Here is a 25,043-nt window from a genome sequence, read left to right as displayed (position 1 = left end):
AACTGGTTTTCCTGAAGTGCTCATCTGTCAACTCACAGTTTATTTCACATATTTACTTACAATAATTATTTTGTTCCTCTGGTAATGCTTTGCCCACCTCTTCCTTTTCCCGCAAGAAAATGGGCTAACAACATTTGGGGAGAACCAATAATTCCATATTAAAGTTTTCTTGGGCCATTTGGGCTCATTTCTTTCGTGTGGTAATGAAGGAGGGGCAGTTTTCAAAATTAAGAACGTGACTGTTGTTGGTCTTAAAACAAAAATGAAATAGGAAGTTTACTTACAGTTTAAGCTTCTGGGTTGCCTTGCATGGTGTAAAAAGGGAGGAGAAGGGAAATGATGTTGCTCTTACACAGTCTATGAACTAAACTGTTGGATAGAAATACAGTCTTCCTGTGCTCTCGGTTGCCCTGTATCCCTTTTCACAATATTCCAAATTGTTTTAATTTTATTATCAGATGTGCTAATCTCAGACTTAAAGCACATACTTCTGGATTTTTTAATAACTTTTCTTAATACAGTGCAGTAGTTTTTATAGTTTCACTGTTTGGGGATCATACTCCTCCTAGCTATAAGATACATTTCCCTTTTCTGTTTACAAGATTTTTTTATCCCTTTAGTAAGCCATGGCTTTTCACATGGTTTCTTACAATTTTATTTCACTATTTTCTTAGGGAAACTGTTTTCAAATATACTCACAAAGGTATCATGAAATAGATTAAATTTTAAATTAGCATCATGTTCCCTGTACACCTCATCCCAGTGTAACTCTTGGAAGCTTTCCCTAAAATTCTGAATTGTTTAATCATTAACTGAGCGCACTATTTTGGAGAACTGTTCTGCATTACTGTAGGGAGCTACATCCATATACTGTAACTAGCTGTGCATCATGATCAGACAGACCATTCTTAACAGGAAAAGTTTTTATTTGATTAAATTTATCTTGGCCTATGAAAACATTATCTATCAGTGTGCTGCTTTCCTGTACCAATACCAAATTGGCCTATGAAAACATTATCTATCAGTGTGCTGCTTTCCTGTACCAATATCAAATTGAAAGAACCAAGTAATACTTCAAGGTCAAGCTTTCTATTGGTCTCTTTCAGAAAATCTACACTGAAATTCCCACAAATAATAGTTTGCTTTCCCCTGTCTGACAGACAGCACAACAAAGAATCCAAGTTTTCCAAAAATAGTTGAAAATTTCCCAATGGGGACCTATACATGGCCACAATTAAAAAATGCCATTATTTAGTTTAAGGTCACATGCACTTGCTTCTATATGTTGCTCTATGCAAAATTTTTCAGTTTCCAAATTTTTCACACTATGACTGATTTTAACTCTTCCTGTCTCACACTGCCTTATACAGAGAGAATCACATAAAATTTGCATTGCAAATATGGAAAGTGCTATTGATGAGTGGTTTTCACAGAAATGATTGGTAGTAAGGGGTTTGTATTGTTAGCCAACCAACAAATTGTAATACTGCTTAGAAAGTTACTCTTCATGCAAACATACACTTTTTTAAATGGAACAATGCCTATTAACATTAACAAGCTAATAAATTAGAATATCAGTAGTGTTTGTTACAGGATTCTAGTGCGAGTTGTTTACAAGCTACTGTATTTTGCAAAGTTCCCACACTGACTCTTGTATATCTGTGGTAGCACACATTAAAGAACAACACAAGAGTATACAATAGTTTTGAGGACTCTGACAAGTATCAAGATGACATACAATCACGGGTTGTGTTCCAAATGACCACCAGCAATGGCAATACACACTTGCAGTGCGGAACTGCTGCACACACATGCTAGTATTTCAGTGACAATGTCCAAGCACACTGCAGTAATAGAACACTGCATATTACCAGATGTAGTTGTTATTTCTTGTAAACAGAGTCTTTCAACTTTCCCCACAGAAAAAAGTCTACAGGTGTCAAATATGGGGAATGGGCTGGCCAAGGTACAGGTCCTCTGCATCCAACCCAACAATTTGGAAACAACTTGTGAAGACATCTGTAGTACTTCATGCACTATTGGCTGGACAGCCATCATATTGCAACCCAGGTTCCTCCTCGTCTGCAGCGAAATGTTTTCTAGCATCCAAGGAAGGCAATCAGTTAGGAGGATGTGTGTTCAGTGTTCCGTCTATGAAAAAAGGACCTATGAGCTGATGCTGTCCTATCCCACACACTTGTGGTTCACTAACCCACACCACTTGTTTAGACTCCATGGGCACTGATGGTCCACCTGGTGAAGCCAATATGGATTGTCAACCGACCAATAGTGCATGTTTTGACGATTTATCTGGCCTCAATTGGTAAATGTGGTTTCATCACTAAATAAAAGAAAAGATACATCTGGAGAATCCTGTCTTAATGCCTACGTACAGAAGTTGACACAATCCTCATAATCATTTCCATTTAGCTCTTGATGGGGAGAGATGTGATAGGGATGCAACCTATGTTGGTGGGGGATGCGTGGTACATCTGCCTGACTCCTACCACTTCCTCATGTGATTGTGCAGGAGCTAATGTGCGGATCAACGGAAACAGCAGCACGAACATAATTTCCCCCTCTTCTGTCATCACTTGTTTCATCCTATTATGATGTCTAGGTGTTACACTACCACTTTCATGTAACTGGTTGAAGAGGTTGATAAATAACTGATGTCTTTTGGGATATCTTGCCACATACACTGTACAAGAATGAACTACATTCTTTTCCTACACTCTCCACACATAATAATGTCAGCTTTCTCCACACTGCTAAATCCCATTGTCCTCTCACAACCTGCTCCTTGGACTGTCACACACTGACTAGCAAGTTGCAATGCACCCAAGGAACACACAAGCACATTGTAAGCAAACTAACATCATCTTACCCAGCAACTACACAGACTGAATGGCACAAACAAGTGTTGGTGTAGAAACTTTTCGAAAGACAATGCATTGTAAATGACTCATACTAGAATCATACAACAAACATCACTGATATTCTAATTGACCCTACTTTCAGTGTGTTAATATCAATATTCATCATTCCATTAAAAAAAAGTGTGTTTGTACAAAAAAAAACACACTAAGTACTATTACAATGTGGTTTTTGGCTAACAATATGAGCCCCTGAGTACCAATCCATTCTGTGAAAACCGCACATCAACAGCACTTTGCATTTCTGCAATATTTGTGGTGCACGTTTTAGGTGATTCACCCTGTATATTTGAATAATACTTTTATTCATTTGTTGTTATTTAAGCTCTGACTGCATACACCAGCATGAAACACAGAAATAAAGATAAATGAAAATTTGGGTATCTGATAAGCAATCAATTTTCTAAAATTTGACACATCTAAATAGGTAAAAGATTTTTCACATTTCATTTCATGACACAGTTTATGAGTGTGGCATTATGTTTTCAGTAATGAGCACAGTAAAAATAAGTTCTCAAGACTTTCCTTGAAAATTCAGATACCTGAAATACATTTACAGTGCCATAGCGTGGAGTTCTGCCACCCAGTGTGAGCCCTGAATCAGCCCCCCCCCCCTTTTTCAACAAAAAAAAGAGACACACATCTGACAATGTTTACCAATATTTGACAAGTGCTTATCAATATCATTGCAATTTATTTTCCTTTCATAATTTTTTGGGTGTCTTTTATGGTTGCTGTTGTGCTGAATAAACCATTTTAAATCATTTTTGGAGGTTATTTATGTGACTTATTTGTGCAAATTATCCATAACAGCAAAGAAAACCCATCGTATGTTTACCACAGTTTCAGCAAAGAATATATACAAATTAATCTATTGATAAGTAAATAATTTTAACACCTGAACACACAGTGAATGGTCTTTCACAGCAATGAATTATGCTGTTTTGATTTAAGTCTGGAGAGTACCTTTATATATGTTAGAGTCTACAATAATTCCTTGTCAGTAGGAACTCAGCAGGCATTTCTACTGCCCATTACACAAGGTGTATCCAATCTGTATCTGGACGGACACGCTCCACTTCGTTGGCTTACCATTAGCTGACAGTCCGAATTCAGTTAAACCAGGATTTCTTGAATTCACAAGAATTTTCACCACTCACAAGAACTTACCTTGATGTATAAACTTTTCATTATGATAGGATGAAAATAATAATAATGAGTAGTCATGCCAGGAAGTGACACCAAGGAGGAAAGTACTGTGTGTGTGTGTGTGTGTGTGTGTGTGTGTGTGTGTGTGTGTGTGTGTGTGTGTGCATGTAAGGGGGGGGGGGGGGGGGGGGGTTAGTAGTAGCAGGAGACGGGAATGAGCCAACGGGAATCATCATACTGAAGCTGATGCCAGTCAGTCTGTTACCACAGCACTTCTTGGCTAAAACATTTAATCTAAAATAAATATCCTCCACATCAGAAATTTAGAAGACCTAATAAGAAACCCTTGCATTGTCTATAGTAAAGTATACATCCTGTGAGGTATGGGAAACATGTGGTACAATTTCTTTCTTTTTTATAGCTCTGATTTTCTACTGTGAGTGAGTAGGTTGTAGAGGTGTTAGTTACCTGAAGAAGCCTTTTGACTGAGAAAACAGACTTTCCTTTACACAGGGCTAAAATCAATGGCATCATAGTTGTGATGAAATCTCCTTGTCCAGTAATTTAAAGAGAATCTTGAAGAATTTCTACAACTGTCGATAAAAATGTCCTTACTAATTTGCTTTGCCGATCAAGATGTAGTTAACATAACTTTTTGTGATGATACAAAGTATGTCTGTTTTGGGCTGAAGATAACCTTTATGGCTAAAGTAGCAGTAACTCACATTACATTTGTTTAGGTCAGATTTTACGACACTATTTTGAATCACTACTATTTGTGCAGTTGGCCCTGAAATTCTGTATAAGTACACACATAGTCACAATGACAATACAGTTATCTGATCCAATGACCATACCGACAGGGCTAGCTTGGCCACTATTCCTCCCTCCCCCCCCCCCCCCCCCCCCTCCCCAAAAATCTAAGCTATCCAGAGCCATGGCCCTCCACCAAGTTACACCACTGTATATTTATGTACTTGCCTGGGTTAAGCTCCTGGTAACTTATTGCTCCATATGCATCAATTAGGTTCTGGAAACCTGCAGTGAATTTATTTGTTCTGTTGAATGTTGGTGGCGTTTCTGATGTTTCAATTGCATTGAGGAAAGACGGAATTGAACTGCCACAGGCTTTCTGGAAGTAAACAGTATAAATTTACTTACTGTCTGTAGACCCAGTCAGTAACATACATCTACATATCACTATGAAGTGCATAGTAAGAGAGTATACATTTAAGTATCAAAATATAATATACATTTAAAAATAGTAAAAAAATCAAACAAAAAAAGAAGGAGTAATGAGGCCAATTTAAAAACACTTGGTGGAAGTATGTTAAGTAGTTCTGTACATTTCATGTGGTACAGTTTTGAGCCAAACTGAAATTTCAGTGGCAGTAAACAATGTTCTTTCCCCCTCTAATTGCTGCATTACAAAAAGGAAATTAGGACCACAATAAAAAGAAGGTGGTCACAGTTCAAATTACTGAAAATAAAGGAAGATACAAGAAAACCACAGTTTGATCATTAGAGTGTTATAGAATTTGAAGACGAAAGTGCTTTAAATTGAGATGGAGAGGGATCAGTCAAAATGGGTTGAGTAGTCGTAATTTTTCATTAATATAACATGGCTAAAAAAACTGCTTCTGGTTGTTAAGAGTGCAACTTGACCGATTTTACACAGTAAAGGCTCTCCTTTATGACAATATTTACAAAACATAGTGTATGACTGGATGAAAGAACAGGGGAATGAACACCAAGCATTATGAGAGAGAGAGAGAGAGAGAGAGAGAGAGAGAGAGAGAGAGAGAGAGAGAGAGAGAGAGATTTACTGACAGGTGGCAGTCAATCATTCAGACAGTGTGAACAATGAACAAGGAAGATATGAGACCACAGGCATCAAGATAAAAAACTGTGATAAAATTAGGCAAGAGTTGGGTTGGGTTGTTTTGGGGAAGGAGACCAGACAGCGAGGTCATCAGTCTCATCGGATCAGGGAAGGACGGGGAAGGAAGTCGGCCGTGCCCTTTGAAAGGAACCATCTCGGCATTTGCCTGGAGCGATTTAGGGAAATCACGGAAAACGTAAATCAGGATGGCCGGACGCAGGATTGAACCGTCGTCCTCCCGAATGCGAGTCCAGTGTTTAACCACTGTGCCACCTCGCTTGGTAATTAGGCAAGACATTGTTGAAATGAGGTCACACTGATTTCTGCCAGAAAACAGGTTCTCATGCAGGTCTTGTGCAATATGTTGGGAACATAGCAGAGGATGTAATTAGGCAGGGACAATAAACAATGTACAACACAGTTGTTACTACTATTGTGCTGCGAAGTATGCAGTTAGAAAATACTGATTAGGTCTACTATTATTGTTGAGTAAAATATGTGTTATAATGTAGTAGAATGTTTGAGAATGTGTAACTATCGCGGTTGTGGAATACACAGTCAAATAGGTTTTATGACCCATGGATTGTCTACAGCAGACTGAAATCAATAGTCAATATTAAAGTAACTAGTATGACTGTGTACTGTATTATGCAAATTCTTAACATATTATAATTGGTTTGTTTAATTAGTGTAGAAGAACTAACAGAGATGTCAATGAAATAGAGATGAAATGAATGTGAATGTGGATAGGATCTCACATCACATAGACCAATCACCTGATGCAAGTATATTTAGTCGATACCACTTTGGCAACTTCAGTGTCAATAAGGTTGAAATAATGCTGAAGACAACACATCAGCCAGTCTCTGAGAGGAGATAATCCCTGGTCTGGCCAGGAAATGAACCCTTGCCCCTTGTATGAGATTCTGCCAGGCTGACCACTCAGCTATGGAAGCAGATAATGAAATAGAGATGACAGTGATTAATTGAATGAAGTCCATGGGAACTTGATTTTGATTGTAAAGAAATAAATAAAGTTTAGAAAATAAACTGTGCTGTCGAGAATGAGATATTTCACTCTGCAGCGGAATGTGCGCTGATTTGAAATTTCCTGGAAGATTAAAACTGTGTGCACGAACTGAGACACGAACTCAGGACCTTTGCCTTTCGCGGGCAAGTGTTCTACCAAGTGTGGTACCCAAGCACGACACACGACCCATCCCCACAGCTTGAATTCTGCCAGTACCTCATCTCCTACCTTACAAAAGTGGAAGAGCACTTGCCTGCAAACGGCAAAGGTCCCAAGTTCGAGTCTCGGTCCGGCACACAGTTTTAATTTGCCAGGAAGTTTCAAATTGTGCTGTCAATAGAAAAAAGGAGATCAATTTTTTGAGTGCCTGCTTAACAAAGGTATTCATGTATCCTGGCCCAGTGGCAACTCAGGTTCCGATACACACATGGATATTAACAAAGCACAACTGCTTATAACACTACTGCCTGCACCAGGATGCACTCGCAACACATCAAGTGATGCCCTCAACTACACTGCAAGACCCATCTATAGGGACGTGCAATGGCATTGCAACTTTACCTCATAACATCAAGTAGTTAGCGACATTCCCGGAACTGATGCTGAAAACATGCAGTTGCCTATGGACTCTAATACATACTGGATTACTATGTTGGAGGATTTTGCCATTGTGCATGACAATGTGGCTTTGGATGCACGGTCATTCTGGTTAAACTATCTGGTATGTTGTGTGTCAGCATCCACTATGTTGCGAGGAGCCAGATATTATGTCCTTGTAGCTAACAATAAATGGGTGGAATGTGGCCACAGTATCTGTGACCATAGTAATCTGGAGAGGCAAGCAAAATATTAGTTGACACAAGTGCACTGTAAATAAATATATCATACTCAAATTGTGGGTGAAGAAATGCTACACTGCTGACAACTAGTGGCCACAACATGGCTGACTTTAAGCAGAGGCCCTACATGGGAACATGTCTGTGTACAATGAACGTTTGCCAGAAGAGCTAGCTATCAACAATTTGGTGTAACATTCAGCAACAACTAGCGACACAGAAGTAACGTCTATCTAGAAGACTGGTGCCCAGCTGCTCATTGTTTGTAACACTGTCCTCACAGTCTTCATTGGCCAGAGGCCTGGAGGTTCTTCATTGGTTCTTCAAAGTGTCTCCCACAGTGGCAGCAGGAATCTGTGAGGACTGGCTCCAGCTGTATGAATAGGCTACAATAAAATACTACCATGTTCCGCTTTGGACAGGAAGAGGAGAAGGAGGAGGAGGAGAAGCTTACAGGCACTCAACACTGAGATCACTAGCATGCTTTGAATACTAGCAGACTTCAACCCAGCATGGACAGTTTATGAATTAATTTACTCATTATCCGGTAGCTATTATTTTATCATGTGAATAAATCAGGGATTACACCAAGTTCAGCATACAATACTCCAGTGAAAATGAGGATTTGTTAGTTCACTGACTGGACTCCAACTCCGGTAACTGCAACTAAGGCTGCTGCTACAGTGCTGCACTTGCCTACGATTCCATGTTTCAAACCTGAGGAAGACGACTGGAACATTTCCATTGCTGACTTTTGCATGTAATATCACAGATACTATCATTCAGTGTAGTTGTCTTTTAGTTAACAATCCCAAATTGTTCTCCATCCTTCATAAGATATGCCTTCTTGCACAGCCTCAGACAATAACTTTTTCATGGACCTGTAACCAACACTCTCCCTACTGTGAGCAGAAGTGTCACATAGTTGCTGATAGGCACAAATTTTTACAGTGTTACCAAAAATCCCCATGATCTTATGTAGCATGGGTGGCATGTTCAGGAGTCTCTTCCAATGTTGTCAATTTATAAGTGAAAAATTTTATTGTAAGTAGTTGCACACAAAACTTTCAGTGCATCATATCATAATTTGTTACGCTCCTGATTGCAAAGTGGCTTTACAAGGCTTGAAATTAGGCAACCTTGCGTTATACAAATTTCTTACAATCACAAAAGCTTGTGAAATCTCTCTGTCCCCACAGTGTTTTACCAACAAACATGCGGTGTAGTACTGGCCGCCAAAGACTTCCAGCATAAGAAGTCACCCCTCATTCAGCCAACAGCCTTGTTAAAAAGGCCTGAGGAGCAGACAGAGGTTCAGGGCATGCTCTTGCCCTTGGGAGAGTAAACTGCCCCAAGAGACAGAAGAATTAGCAGTGATCATCAGCATGAGGATGCAGAAGACAATGGAAACCACTGCATTAAAGCAGATAATGTGTATTCACACAACATGTGGCCTGAAACTGAAAGGTGTCATGATGATCTCTCCACTGGCAAAATATTCTGGACTAGCCCCCCCATTCACATCTCCAGGAAGTGGTTGCCTTTCATTGGTTATTATTAACCAATGAAAGGAATGTCTGAAATTTGAACGTGATAGGGAAGCTCAAAAATGTGAAAAGGTAAATGCTTAGGCTCAATTGAGATATAGTGGGGGGTCAGTGAAATGAAATGGAAAGAAGACAAGGATTTCTGTTCAGAGGAATACAGGGTAATATCAACAGTTGCAGAAAATGGTATAATGGAAGTAGGATTCATTATAAATAGGAAGTTAGGGCAGAGAGTCAGTTACTGTGAACAGTTCAGTGGTAACGTGGTTATCATCAGACCTGACAGCAAACCAACACCGACAATGACAGTTCAGGCATACAGGCCAACATCAAAAGCTGAAGATGGAGAGAGAGAGAGAGAGAGAGAGAGAGAGAGAGAGAGAGAGAGAGAGAGAAAGTGTATGAGGATACTGAATGAGTAATTCAGTACATAATGGGAGACTGTAGTGCAGCTGTAGGGGAGGGAGTAAAAGAAATGGTTACAGGAGAATATGGGCTTGGTACTAGGAATGAGAAAGAAGTAAGATTAATTGAGTTCTGAAACAAATTTCAGATAGTAATAATGAATACTCTGTTTGAGAATCATAAGAAAAGGAGGTATACTTGGAAATGGTGGGGAGATATGGGAAAATTTGAGTTAGATTACATCATGGTCAGGCAGAGATTCCAAAATAAGATATTGGATTGTAAGACATACCAAGGAGCAGATGTAGACTCAGATCACAATTTTGCAGTGATGAAGAGTTGGCTGAAGTTTAAGAGACCAGGAAGAATCAATGTGCAAAGAAGTGGGATACAGAAGTACTAAGGAATGAAGAGGTATGCTTTAAGTTCTCTGAGACTATAGATGTTGTGATAAGAAATAGCTTACAGCTCAGTAGACAGTTCAGTTGAAGAGAAATGGTCATCTCTGAAAATGGAAATCATGGAAGTTGGAAAGAAAACTGTTGAAACAAAGAAGATAACTGCAAAGAAACCAGGGGTAACAGAAGAAATATTTCAGTTGATTGATGAAAGAAGGAAGTACAAACATATTCAAGGAAATACAGGAATACAAGTCACTTAGAAATGAAATAAATAGGAATTGCAGGTAAGCTAATGCCAAAAGGCTCCACAAAATATGAGAAGAAATCAAAACTGAAATGACTGTCGGAAGGACTGGCTCAGCATATAAAAAAGTCAAAACAACCTTCATTGAAACTAAAAGCAAGGACAGTAACATTAAAGAGTGGAATGAGAATACCACTGTTAAATGCAGAGGAGAGATCAGACAGGTGGAAAGAATACATTGAAGGCCTCTACGAGATGGAGGACTTGATTGATGAAGTGATGGAAGAAGAAACAGGAGTCTACACAGAAGAAATAGGGGATACAATATTAGAATCAGAATTTAAAAGATCTCTGGAAGACTTAAAATCAAATAAGGATGAAGGGATAGTTAACATTCCACCAAAATTTCTAAAATAATTGGGGGAAGTGGCAACAAAATGACTATTCATGTTGGTATGTGTCTAGCGATATACCAGCTGACTTTTGGAAGATCATCATATACACGATTCCAAAGATTGCAACAGCCGACAAGTGCGAGAATTATCACACAATCAGTTTAACAGCTCATGCATCCACGCTGCTAACAAGAATAATATACAGAAGAATGGAAAAGAGAATTGAGGATGTGTTAGATGACAATCAGTTTGGTTTTAGGAAAGGTAAAGGCACCAGAGAGCCAATTCTAATGAAGTGGTTTATAATGGAAGCAAGACTAGAGAAAAATGGAGTTATGTTCATAGGATTTGTAGACCTGGAAAAAGCGTTCAGCAATGTCAAATAGTGGAATATGTTTGGGGAAAAAAAAAAAAAAAAAAAAAAGGGATAAGCTATTGCGAAAGATGGGTAATATACAACATGTACAAGAACTGAGAGGAAATAACAAGACTGGAAGACCAAGTATGAAATGCTCAGATTAAAAATGATGAAAGACAGGGATGTAGTCCTTCGCCTCTACTGTTCAATCTATAAATTGAAGAAGCAATGATGAAAATAAAAGAAAGGTTCAAGAGTGGAATTAAAATTCAAAGGTGAAAGGATTTATAGCAAGTCAAGCTGGGGCCCATTCCCATCATAATTTGTTATTTGTCTCCTTAAATGTTTTATCACTTGTGTTAATGAGTGATGTGTCATAAGGTAAAGCTGAAATTCTGTAATTCCAAGTATAAGACCACGCCTGACTTTGTTAAACTGCTTTAGTCAGAATAATTTCTTCATTAATTTGCACTATTTCAAGTAACTAGTTGCAATTTTAATCATCAGGAAGGTTTATTCTAGCTGAAATGTTTATTGTACCATAAAGTTCAGACAAAACCCAATTTTTCTGCACTATTCAATTAACCTGAGATGTGAAATTCTAACTGTAAATTATCGAAATTAAGCATTTAACAATGTGAAATTCTAGTAGCCATAAATGGACAGTGAAACAGGACAGTTAATGATGATTGTTGATTAACTATAATATTAAAGTGCAACACACATTATTCATCAGAGTCAGACTGCTGTAAGTTGGTTAAGTCATACTGCAGAGCGACCATTGTTTTACTATTAGAAGGAACAGTATGTGCATACCTGGTAAATGAGACTTATTTACATAATTAAGACATGGACCGGCCATAACTGTGTGTGTGTGTGTGTGTGTGTGTGTGTGTGTGTGTGTGTGTGTGTGTGTGTGTGTGTACACCACATTATTGGATGCATATATTGCTGTACCAACCCCAGCTCATTTTTTGCCATGATCACTGTCAGTGAGGAACTACAAGCTGACAAAGCACCGGGTATGTCAAAACATGAATGGCAAGATTCACTAATGACGTTGCTATCCTCAGTGACAGTGAAGAAAAATTACAGGATCTGCTGAATGGAATTAACAGTCTAATGAGTACAAAATATGGATTGAGAGTAAATAGAAGAAAGACAAATGTAATGAGAAGTAGCAGAAATGAGAAGAGTGAGAAGCTAAACATCAGGATTGGTGATCACGAAGTAGATGAAGTTAAGGAATTCTGCTACCTAGGCAGCAAAATAAATATGACAGATAGAGCAAGGAGGACATAAAAAGCAGACTAGCACTGGAAAAGAGGGCATTCCTGGCCAAGAGGAGTCTACTAGTATCAAATGTAGACCTTAATTTGAGTAAGAAATTTCTGAGAAAGTACATTTGGAGCACAACATCGTATGGTAGTGAAACATGGAATGTAGGAAAACCAAAAGGAGACACTTGAAGCATTTGAGATGTGGTGCTACAGAAGGATTTTGAAAATCAGGTGGGCTCATAACGTAAGGAATGAGGAGGTCCTCTGCAGAATCGGTGAGGAAAGGAAAATATGGAAAACACTGACAAGAAGAAGGGAGAGGATGGTAGGACATCAGTTACGACTGGATACCGTAACACCTACAACCATCAAAAAGAAACGCAAAGTATATCTATTCAAAAAAGCTGATAAAAATGTTCTTAACACCTTTTTAACAGACAGTCTTCCCTACTTCTGATCTGATCAATTGTGAAATGATTTCAAAGAGACAGTATTGTCAGCATTTGAGAGATATAATACCACATAAATCAATAAGTGATGGTACTGAGCCCCAATGGTACACCAAACAGGTCAGATTGCTGTTGCAAAAGCAGTGATAAAAATATGCTAAACTTAAAAGAATGCAAAATCCCAAAGACTGGCAAAGTTTTGCAGAAGTTCAAAATATAGCGCGTACTTCAATGCGAGATGCTTTCAATAATTTCCACAATGTAATTCTGTCTCGAAATCTGGCAGAAAACCCAAAGAGTTTCTGGTCACACATAAAGCACACCAGTGGCAAGATGTAATCAATACCTTCACTGTGCGATAACAACAGTGAAGTCGCTGAAGACAGTGCCACTAAAGCAGAGTTATTAAACACGGTTTTTCTAAACTCCTTCACCAAAGAAGAGGAAGTAAATATTCCTCAATTCCAATCAAGAACAACTGCCACAATGAGAAACATAGAAGTAGATATCCTTGGTGTTGCAAAACAGCTTAAATCACTTAATAAAGCCAAGGCCTCCAGTCCAGACAGTATAGCAGTCAGGTTACTCTCAGTGTGCTGATACAGTGGCTCCATATTTAGCAATTATATAGAATCACTCACAGAATGATCCATACCTAATGACTGGAAAATTGCTCAAGTCACACCATTACCCAAAAAGGGAGGTAGCAGCAATCCTCTGAATTACAGGCCCATACCACTAATGTCAATTTGCAGTAGGGTTTTGGAACATATACTGTATTCGAACATTTTGAAGTACCTTGAAGAAAATGATTTATTGGCACATAGCCAGCACATATTCAGAAAATACTGTTCTTGCAAACCACAGCTAGCTCTTTATATTCACAAGTAATGAGTGCTATCAACAATTAATGTGAAATTGATTCCATATTTTTAGATTTCCAGAAGGCTTTCAACACCATTCCTCAAAAGTGTCTTCTAACCAAACTGCGTACCTATGGAATATCAACTCAGTTGTGCAACTGGATTCATGATTTCCTGTCAGAAAGGTTGCAGTTCGTAGTAATAGGAAAGTCATTGAGTAAAACAGAAGTAATATCCGGCGTTCCCCAAGGAAGTGTTATAGGGACTCTATTGTTCCTGATCTATATTAATGACATAGGAGACAATCTGAGTGACCGTCTTGGATTGACTGCAGATGATGCTGTGGTCTAGGGGTAGCGTCTTTGATTCATAATCAAAATGTCTTCGGTCCCGGGTTCAATCCCCGCCACTGCCTAAATTTTGATAAATAATCAGCACTGGCGGCCGAAGACTTCTGGCATAAGAAGTCAGCCTCTTTCTGTCAATGGCCTTGTCAAAGAGGGCAGAGGAGCGGATGGAGATTTAGGGAACTCTCTCGTCCTAGGGGTGGGAAATTGCCCCTAAAGGCAGAAGAATCAGCAAAGATCAACGACATGAGGATGCAGAAGGCAATGGAAACCACTGCATTAAAGACACGTAACATGTATCCACAGGACATGTGGCCTGTAATTGAAGCAGTGTCATGAAGATCTCTCCACTGGCAAAAGATTCCGGAATAGTCCCCCATTCGGATCTCCAGGAAGGAACTGCCAAGGGGGAGGTTACCATGAGAAAAATATTGAATAATCAACGAAAGGATAATGTTCTACAAGTCAGGGCGTGGAAAGTCAGAAGCTTGAACGTGGTAGGGAAACTAGAAAATCTGAAAAGGGAAATGCAAAGGCTCAATCTAGATATAGTAGGGGTCAGTGAAGTGAAGTGGAAGGAAGACAAGGATTTCTGGTCAGATGAGTATCGGGTAATATCAACAGCAGCAGAAAATGGTATAACAGGTGTAGGATTCGTTATGAATAGGAAAGGTAGGGCAGAGGGTGAACAGTTCAGTGACCGGGTTGTTCTAATCAGAATCGACAGCAGACCAACACCGACAACGATAGTTCAGGTATACATGCCGACATCGCAAGCTGAAGATGAACAGATAGAGAAAGTGTATGAGGATATTGAAAGGGTAATGCAGTATGTAAAGGGGGATGAAAATCTAATAGTCATGGGCGACTGGAATGCAGTTTTAGGGGAAGGAGTAGCAGAAAAGGTTACAGGAGAGTATGGGCTTGGGACAAGGAATGAAAGAGGAGAAAGACTAATTGAGTTCTGTAACAAGTTTCAGCTAGTAATAGCGAATACCCTGTTCAAGAATCACAAGAGGAGGAGGTATACTTGGAAAAGGCCGGGAGATACGGGAAGATTTCAATTAGATTACATCATGGTCAGACAGAGGTTCCGAAATCAGATACTGGATTGTAATGCGTACCCAGATATAGACTCAGATCACAATACAGTAGTGATGAAGAGTAGGCTGAAGTTCAAGACATCAGTCAGGAAGAATCAATACGCAAAGAAGTGGGATACAGAAGTACTAAGGAATGACGAGATATGTCTAAAGTTCTCTAACGCTATAGATACAGCAATAAGGAATAGTGCAGTAGGCAGTACAGTTGAAGAGGAATGGACATCTCTAAAAAGGGAAGTTGGGAAGGAAAACATAGGTACAAAGAAGGTAGCTGCAAAGAAACCATGGGTAACAGAAGAAATACTTCAGTTGATTGATGAAAGGAGGAAGTACAAACATGTTCTGGGAAAATCAGGAATACAGAAATACAAGTCGCTGAGGAATGAAATAAATAGGAAGTGCAGGGAAGCTAAGACGAAATGCCTGCATGAAAAATGTGAAGACATCGAACAAGATACGATTGTCGGAAGGACAGACTCAGCATACAGGAAAGTCACAACAGCCTTTGGTGACATTAAAAGCAATGGTGGTAGCATTAAGAGTGCAACGGGAATTCCACTGTTAAATGCAGAGGAGAGAGCAGATAGGTGGAAAGAATACATTGAAAGCCTCTATGAGGGTGAAGATTTGTCTGATGTGATAGAAGAAGAAACAGGAGTCGATTTAGAAGAGATAGGGGAGCCAGTATTAGAATCAGAATTTAAAAGAGCTTTGGAGGACTTATGGTCAAAATAAGGCAGAAGGGATAGATAACATTCCATCAGAATTTCTAAAATCATTGGGGGAAGTTGCAACAAAACGACTATTCACGTTGATGTGTAGAATATATGAGTCTGGCGACATACCATCTGACTTTTGGAAAAGCATCATCCACACAATTCCGAAGACGGCAAGAGCTGACAAGTGCGAGAATTATCGCACAATCAGCTTAACAGCTCATGCATCGAAGCTGCTTACAAGAATAATATGCAGAACAACGTAAAAGAAAATTGAGAATGCGCTAGGTGACGATCAGTTTGGCTTTAGGAAAAGTAAAGGGACGAGAGAGGCAATTCTGACGTTACGGCTAATAATGGAAGCAAGGCTAAAGAAAAATCAAGACACTTTCATAGGATTTGTCGACCTGGAAAAAGCGTTCGACAATATAAAATGGTGCAGGCTGTTCGAGATTCTGAAAAAAGTAGGGGTAAGCTATAGGGAGAAACGGGTCATATACAATATGTACAACAACCAAGAGGGGATAATAAGAGTGGATGATCAAGAACGAAGTGCTCGTATTAAGAAGGGTGTAAGACAAGGCTGTAACCTTTCGCTCCTACTCTTCAATCTGTACATCGAGGAAGCAATGATGGAAATAAAAGAAAGGTTCACGAGTGGAATTAAAATACAAGGTGAAAGGATATCAATGATACGATTCGCTGAAGACATTGCTATCCTGAGTGAAAGTGAAGAAGAATTAAATGATTCGCTGAACGGAATGAACAGTCTAATGAGTACACAGTATGGTTTGAGAGTAAATTGGAGAAAGACGGAGGTAATGAGAAGTAGTAGAAATGAGAACAGCGAGAAACTTAACATCAGGATTGATGGTCACGAAGTCAATGAGGTTAAGGAATTCTGCTACCTAGGCAGTAAAATAACCAATGACGGACGGAGCAAGGAGGACATCAAAAGCAGACTCGCTATGGCAAAAAAGGCATTTCTGGCCAAGAGAAGTCTACTAATATCAAATACCAGCCTTAATTAGAGGAAGAAATTTCTGAGGATGTACGTCTGGAGTACAGCATTGTATGGTAGTGAAACATGGACTGTGGGAAAACCGGAACAGAAGAGAATCGAAGCATTTGAGATGTGGTGCTATAGACAAATGTTGAAAATTAGGTGGACTGATAAGGTAAGGAATGAGGAGGTTCTACGCAGAATCGGAGAGGAAAGGAATATGTGGAAAACACTGATAAGGAGAAGGGACAGGATGATAGGACATCTGCTAAGACATGAGAGAATGACTTCCATGGTACTAGAGGGAGCTGTAGAGGGCAAAAACTGTAGAGGAAGACAGAGATTGGAATACGTCAAGCAAATAATTGAGGACGTAGGTTGCAAGTGCTACTCTGAGATGAAGAGGTTAGCACAGGAAAGGAATTCGTGGCCGGCCGCATCAAACCAGTCAGTAGATTGATGGAAAAAAAAAAAAAAAAAAAAAAAAAAAATCATCATCAGATAACCAAGACGAATTGCAAAATGATTTAGGTAAGATATCTGTATGGTGTGAAAAGTGGAAACTGACCCTGAATAAAGAAAAGTGTGAAGTTATTCACATGAGTACTAAAATAAATCCACTCAATTTTGATTACACAGTAAGTCACACAATTCTGAAGGCTGTAAATTCGACTAAACACTTAGGGATTAAAATTACAAATAACCTGAATTGATAAGATCACATAGATAATGTTGTGGGAAGAGCAAACCAAAGACTGCAATTCATTGGCAGAACATTTAGAAGGCGCAACAGATTTACTAAAGGGACTTCTTACACCACACTGGTCCGCCCTATTCTGGAGTATTGCTTTGCGGTATGGGATCCGCAACAGGTGGGCATGACAGATGACATCGAGAAAGTTCGAAGAAGGGCAGCTCATTTTGTATTATCACAAAATAGGAGAGATAGTGCCACAGGCATGACAAGTGAATTGGAGTGGCAGTCATTAAAACAAAGGCGTTTTTCGTTGCGACAGGATCTTCTCATGAAATTTCAACCACCAGGTTTCTCCTCTGGTTACAAAGACATTCTGTTGGCACCCACCTACATAGGGAAAAATTATGATCATCATAAAATAAGAGATATAAGGGCTCGTTTTTCCCGCACGCCGTTCAAGAGTCGAATGGTAGAGAGACAGCTTGAAGGTGGTTCATTGAACCCTCTCCCAGGCACTTTATTGGGAATAGCAGAGTAGTCACATAGACGTAGATGACATCAAGGAATAAATTTCATGGTACTATAGCTGCAGAAGGTAAAAATTGTAAAGTTGTAGAGGAAGAGAAGACTGGAATACATCCAGCAAATAATTGTAGGTGTTAAGTTGCAAGTGCTAGTCTGAGATGAAGAGGTTGGTACAGGAAAGAAGTTTGTTGCGGGCCACACATTAAACCAGCCAGAAGACTGATTACTTTAAAAAAAATGCTGTATCCTCTGCATTTGGTATCAAAGCTGATGTAGCAGTCTTCAGACAGTGATTCCTACCCACTCGGATCCTTGTATGGCTGGAATTCGTTGAGTTCATCAGTGGAGAGTCATATAGCACTGTGTTGTGTTAAAAGAGACTTTTCTGCATGGAGAGCACAAACTTCATTGTGTGATTCAAACTTCATTGTGTGATTCAAACTTCATTGTGCGATTCAAACTTCATTGTGCGATTCAAACTTCATTGTGCGATTCAAACTTCATTGTGCGATTCAAACTTCATTGTGCGATTCAAACTTCATTGTGCGATTCAAACTTCATTGTGCGATTCAAACTTCATTGTGCGATTCAAACTTCATTGTGCGATTCAAACTTCATTGTGCGATTCATTTCCTCCACAGTACGCTGAACAGGTTATCCATGTTGCCATTCTATGCCCAGTACCATTTCTGGGGCAAGCAATGTGATCACAAAGGCAAAACCAAAACACAACTGACATTTGTTGTCGCAAACCTTGGCCACCAACACAGCCATTGTTGCTGCTGCCGTAGCTACCTCTCACCCAGTAGGAACAGTCATGTATATTGCAGCATAAACATCTGAATAAGGTATTCATGCAGCTTGATACATTCACAGAAAGAAGAAAACCAAAGCTCTGTTTCCTGTAACCAGGGCACCTATCAGGAGCTACTTGCAAGAGCAGTATCAGCTCCAACGTTGAGAAAGTTGACAATGGCTGAGAGAGTGACTCTCACCCCCAAACCATATCACATGACACCAGTAGCAGACTTTGAGAATGTGGTCTATTGGTCCCAACTATTTTCACAGAAAAACCGAAGCAGATACTCCCCCAGGTTACCATTAATAGGACTACAAATCAATTTCAGCTTGACGTCAGTGCTACTGTCTCAATAATAAGTGAGCTTATATACAACAATTAGGGACTGCTGTTCATTGGACCTACTGCACAGCATATTCATTGTTGTAGTGAGTAAAATACCCCAGTGAAGGGAGGTTGCAAATCTGTCACAATGTCAAAAAAGTATCTTTCCTTCTTGGTTGTTTCCTCTGCCCGAGCACAGAACATTTTTGGCTTAGACTCTTTTGAAGCCTCTGGTATCCCAATTGACAACAAAGTCCAGAATACTTCAGAATGCATTCCATCAGACACTTTACAGGAGCCATACAATGACTTTTTTCTCTCTTCAATGCTCGACTTTGTTGTGCAAAGGACTATACTATACTGTACATATAACACACAGATCCATGGCAACACCCAAGTTCTATCATGCTAGCCCTATTCCTGCTGCTATCTGTGATCCCCTCAAACAAGAACTTGATCGTCTTGAATGGCAACAAATTCATACAACGTTCTCATTCAGTTAATGTATGTAATAATGGCAAAAGAACAGATGTGCAAAATTACATACCTGTGTCATTAACATCAGTTCACTGCAGAATTCTTGAACATATTCTAAAGTTCAGATACAGTAAACTTCCTTGAGACAGAAAAGCTTCTGTCCACAAATCAGCGCGGAATTAGAAATCATCACTTGTGCAAACGTCAGCCTGCTCATTTCTCTCATGATGTCCTGCGAACCATGGATGAAGAGCAACAGGCAGATTCCATATTCCTAGATTTCCCCAAAGAATACAACATGATGCCCCAACATAGACATTTTACAAAGGTCTGACAATAGGATTCCAGATAGGTAAGTGGCTTGAAGACAATCAACTCCAGTGGGTTATCATTGAAGGTGAGTGTTCACCAAAGACAAGGTTACCATGAGAAGTGCCCCAAGGAAATGTAATAGGATCACTTTTGTTTTCTATATACATAAATCTTCTGACAAATAGGTGAAAAGCAGTCTATGATGCAAGGGAAAATGCTCCCAAGTAACTGTACGAGCATAAAAGATGACAGACAGCATTTTTGTCTGGTGCAATGAATGGCAGCTTGCTTTGAGTGTAGAAAAATGTAAGTTAATGCAGATGTGTGGGAAAAACAATCCTGCAACGTTTAAATGCTGTATTAGTGGTGTATTGCCTGACATCAATATGTTGATTATATATTCAGGTGATATGTTGCAAAGTGACATGAAATGGAACAAGCATAGAAGACTGGTAAAAGGGAAGGTGAATGATCAGCTTTGGCTTACAGCGAGAAATTTGGGAAAGTTGTGACATTCCATTTGTTTGGACAACAATTTTATTTGCTGTTTTAACACTATACTGGGATGCTGCAGTTAACAACATACAACATTTGCAAGTGCATTTCCTAAGCAGCACTGTAGAATGTTATAGCTATGCGTAACAAAACATTCCCACACATGGAAGACACGACATTGGCACTGGTTACACCATATGGCACTGAAGACTATCGGTGGTACGAGAAACAATGAATAAAGCAGGAGACTGAATCCTTCTCGAAGATTCTGAATGCTGGGGAGCTACCAACATTTAGCCATGAAGGTAAGACTTTTCACTATAATATTAATTATTAAAAGCCACATTCAGCAGATTAAATGCTAATGTGACCCTAAACATTGTTAAGGCTTTGCTACTATCATACCAACATTCAGTAAAGTACTTATATCAGAATATAAAAGACAATAATTAATTTCTCGAGAATGTCTAAAGAGTTCCAAAGTTATATGAGGTGGAATAAAGATTTCTGTTGCATCCCAAGCTAGTCAACTGGCATTAGTATGCCATTCAGACCTCATCTCTGTGCAATCCATTCTCTCTCTTTTATGTGAATTCAATGTTATATCTGGTTAGCAGCGTGGTTATTAACTATTTTAAGTTCTTTGTCTATAAATGTACTGTAGTGGCATCCTGGGATTTTTTTTTTTACAGTAGGTTAGCTACCCACACCTCCACTTAGAGCAACATGAGAAGCCTGTTGGCATCTTTGAAAGAATCAAACTATGCTACAAGAACTGCTCAAAGGACTGATTCAGTGAGAAATCTGCAAAGAACAGATAGGAAAGGGCTCTAAGTTTCAATTCAATACTTGATCTAGGAAAGGGTTAATTTAACTTCTGCAACATCTCCAACAGCGACATCTATATGCCTAAGGTTCAATGTAAAGCAAATTGCTTCAGCTCACTGCATCTTTACGTATGGCCTCCCACGTGAAAGGGTCTCAATAGTTAAACCAACTCAGTCCCCTTCTTAGCCAGAGATGCCAATTACAGTGCACTGCACAAGCAAATAACAGAACTAAATGCTTTTCTCCTTTTGATATAATTTTAACACCACCATTTCCAGAATAGTTACAGTCTTCCAATGAGCAAATGGTTTTAGTGATCTTTTTAACAGTTGATTTCATAAGAATGAAGTATGTTTGTAGAGTATATAATGCCTGACTAAATAAGTCTAGACTCTACTTTTGCTAGCCCATTTTCTGTCCCAGTGTTTTCAGCTACCATTAGCAAGAATTTATTGAATTTCATGACAAATGACTTTAATTTAAATTCATCTGGCTCACTGCTATTATCATCAGAGAACTGAACAGCATTTGTGTTACTGAGTGTATTCATTTTGTACCCAATGATGTTCTAAATTTTAGTTCCTTGGAGTTTTGAATTTTAGGAGCATAATACAAAAGGCAACTATTATTTATGTAGTCATAAGTATTCTCTGACTGCAGTCTGTAACACCAGGAAACATCTGATGTAAGCCATCATACAAAAGGGCTTTATAGCACTACATACATTACTTAGTAACAGTGTATAGCATTTCAGTACTTACTGAACCATCTTGAAGTGCTTTTCTCAGCTTCGGGAGGTCACTCACAGGTACCCAGCACTCCGCAATAAGACACTTGTTTGTTACATCCATATTGAAACTATTCAGAGTATGGTAGATAGCTTTCATTTTGCGTACCATTACCATCCAGTTGTTTAATTCTCGGGCCACACCTACTAACACTCGTTGCCTGTGATCCTGTGTCTGGTTCAGAACCTGAAAATTGTATAAATATAAGGTGATAGAAGACAAAACATTGGAGAGAAAACAAAAGTTAGGCTAGAGGATGATATCAATACACCAAATTAATAATAATGTTTCCTAACCAGGTCATGGATGCTATATTTGCATTTCAATGGAAAAAAAGTGGATAGATAAATAGAATTAACTGCAGGCATTATGGGATCTTGAGATCAATATTTGTCCTAAAAATTCAAGCAACATAATATGAACTAAACATAGTGTTTTGTCTTTCACTATCATCATCTGAAATAATCAGCAAGTATTTGAACAATTTGGTTGTTCTTTGTAATACAAGTTTGTACCATCACTAATATTAAATCATTTAGTAGCTGGGAGCATTGGGAATGTTCAGCACATGAATGTAAACTGCTAAAGGATTCAATACAAGCCCTGTCTTATGCAAGTTTTTGCAGTGATAACTGATGGGGGAGAAGAAGAAGAAGAAGAAGAAGAAGAAGCATTTTAAAAATAAATAGAATAATCAGCAAGACAAGACACGCTTTCAATTAGGGAACATAAATAATGAACTACAAACTTTCACACGCCAGGGCTGTATTTTTTAAAAGGAATCCTAAATTTAGTTTTCATGTCTACTGCATGCTATTATTTAAATGGACATTAACAGAGATATGAAATAAAAAATTAAAACACCTGCAGCCATGTCTTTTTCATTTACTTTATTTATGATTTTATTTATTTGTGGGCTTACTTCAGGAATCTGCAATGAAGGGACATTCAATAAGTAATGCCACACATTTTTTATCTCTGCCTATTTTGGTTCAAAAAATGCGGGATTTGATGTGGGGCAATGTGCAATATTCCCCTTTCAGCCCCTATAGTCTCATGAAGTTAAAAATGTGTGGTGGCATGCTATGGAGCCTTCAAAATGGCATCTGTAATGGAGATGCATCCCAACCAAGAGCTACCATTGAGTTTCTTTTGGCAGAAAACTGTAGCATAGCAGATATTCATAGGCACTTGCAGAAAGTCTAGGGAGACCTGGCAGTGAACAGAAGCATGGTGAGTTGTTGGGCAAGGTGTCTGTCATCACTTCAATAAAGTCACGCAAACCTGTCCACTCTCCTGTGTGCCAGCCAGCTGCAAACAGCGGTGAATCCTGCAATGTTGAAACTTCAATGTCTTCATTATCACAAAGATGCGAACTAACTTCTCTTTCTCCATGACAACACAAAGCCTCTTACAAGTCAGTGCACCCAGGAGGAGCTCACAAAACTTCACTGGACTGTTCACAAGCCCATTTCTCGCACCTTCCGGCTTACATCTGTTTGGCCCAATGAAGGACGCACTCTATGGGATGAAGTACGTGGAGATTACCAATGTGGCAAGATGTTGGCTCCAATGTTGACCAGTAGAGTGTTGTTATGTGAGCATACAGGCCCGCGCTGTAAGGCTGTCACAATGAATGGAGATTAGGCAGAAAAATAGGGTTTTGTAGCCAAACGAGTGGGATATGGTGTACTAGAATCCTGAATAAAATTCATAAAAAAAATGTGTTACATTATGTATTGACTGTCCCTCCTATTAAGTGACCTATTTACAGACAGAGTATCAAATTACTGGACTCATCTAGATTTCATATTATATTTGCATTATGTTTGTGTAGTGGTAATTTGTTTCGGTAAGTTATATTAGTTTTAAATTTTAGTTTTTTTCACTAACATTGATGCAACATCCTCTACAATTTGGCTGTTGACAAATATTTACAGTAAATTTGCTCGGATATTATTGCTCTCAATTTTTGTATCATCCTTTTACTAGTATGTCTGTAATCTTGTCTGGATTTTCATTACTGTTTTTACACAGGAGCCTTAATATGGAGTAACAAGTGCCAAAATTGGTTGCATAAATTAATTAAATGCAAAAGATATTGATGCAGGTGTTTTAATTTTCATTTCATGCTGAACAGCTGAAGTCCATGTGACGATCTACTACAAGGAGGGACATACAAAGATTTAAAGAGAGAGAAATTCATACTCTGACAACACTAAAAACAATGAAAGACTTTTCTGCCATGTTATCAAGTGAAACAATACACATCAAGATAAGTCTATTAACACATCTCTTTGTCAGCTTCAAATAAATCAGATTTTCTCATATCAGTGTGTAGACGATCACTAACTCACTGCCTTCCACTTTTTTTTTTCAGCACAACAAAAAGGCTGTCAGAAAATGATCTTTCAGCCAACAAGGGCTTCGTCACACACACACACACACACACACACACACACACACACACACACACACACACGACTACAGTGTCTGGCTGCTGAGGCTACACTTCAAGCAGCTGTAAATGATGGGAGAGAGAACCGGGTGGTGGGGGTAAGGAGGAGGCTGGGCAGGGAGGGAGAGGATAGCAGGGTAAGGGTGGCGGGACATTAAAGTGCTGCTTATGGGAGTATACAGGGACAAGGTGGAGAGAGGGTAGGGCAGTTAGGGGCAGTCAGGAGGTTAGAAGGAGGCAGGGGGGGGGGGGGGGGGGAGGGAAGGGGGGGGGGGTAGCTGAAATAGAGAGAAGTAAAAAGATTATTGTTGCATTGGTAGTGCTGGAATGGGAACAGGAAAGGGGTGAGAGGATAAGGACAAAGACAAACGAAGGCTGAGGCCAGGAGGGTTATGG

General features: G+C 39.1%; 1 protein-coding gene across 3 annotated transcripts in view; it reads right to left on the bottom strand.

Moving 5' to 3' along the window:
* LOC126483808 (V-type proton ATPase 116 kDa subunit a 1) overlaps positions 1 to 25,043 on the bottom strand; it is a 617,022-nt gene that overhangs the window by 50,402 nt on the left and 541,577 nt on the right. For all 3 annotated transcript variants that reach the window (XM_050106991.1, XM_050106990.1, XM_050106992.1), the window contains exons 9-10: positions 22,163 to 22,375; positions 5,067 to 5,217 (exon numbers count right to left, since the gene is read on the bottom strand). In XM_050106991.1, the coding sequence (XP_049962948.1) occupies positions 5,067 to 5,217; positions 22,163 to 22,375 (364 nt within the window). The remainder of the gene's footprint in view (positions 1 to 5,066; positions 5,218 to 22,162; positions 22,376 to 25,043) is intronic.

The sequence above is a fragment of the Schistocerca serialis genome, chromosome 6 (genome assembly GCF_023864345.2).
Source record: "Schistocerca serialis cubense isolate TAMUIC-IGC-003099 chromosome 6, iqSchSeri2.2, whole genome shotgun sequence".
NCBI classification, from domain to species: Eukaryota; Metazoa; Arthropoda; class Insecta; order Orthoptera; family Acrididae; genus Schistocerca; species Schistocerca serialis.
The sequence above is the reverse complement of the archived record's forward strand: the minus strand, read 5'-3'. Positions and strand labels throughout refer to the sequence as shown.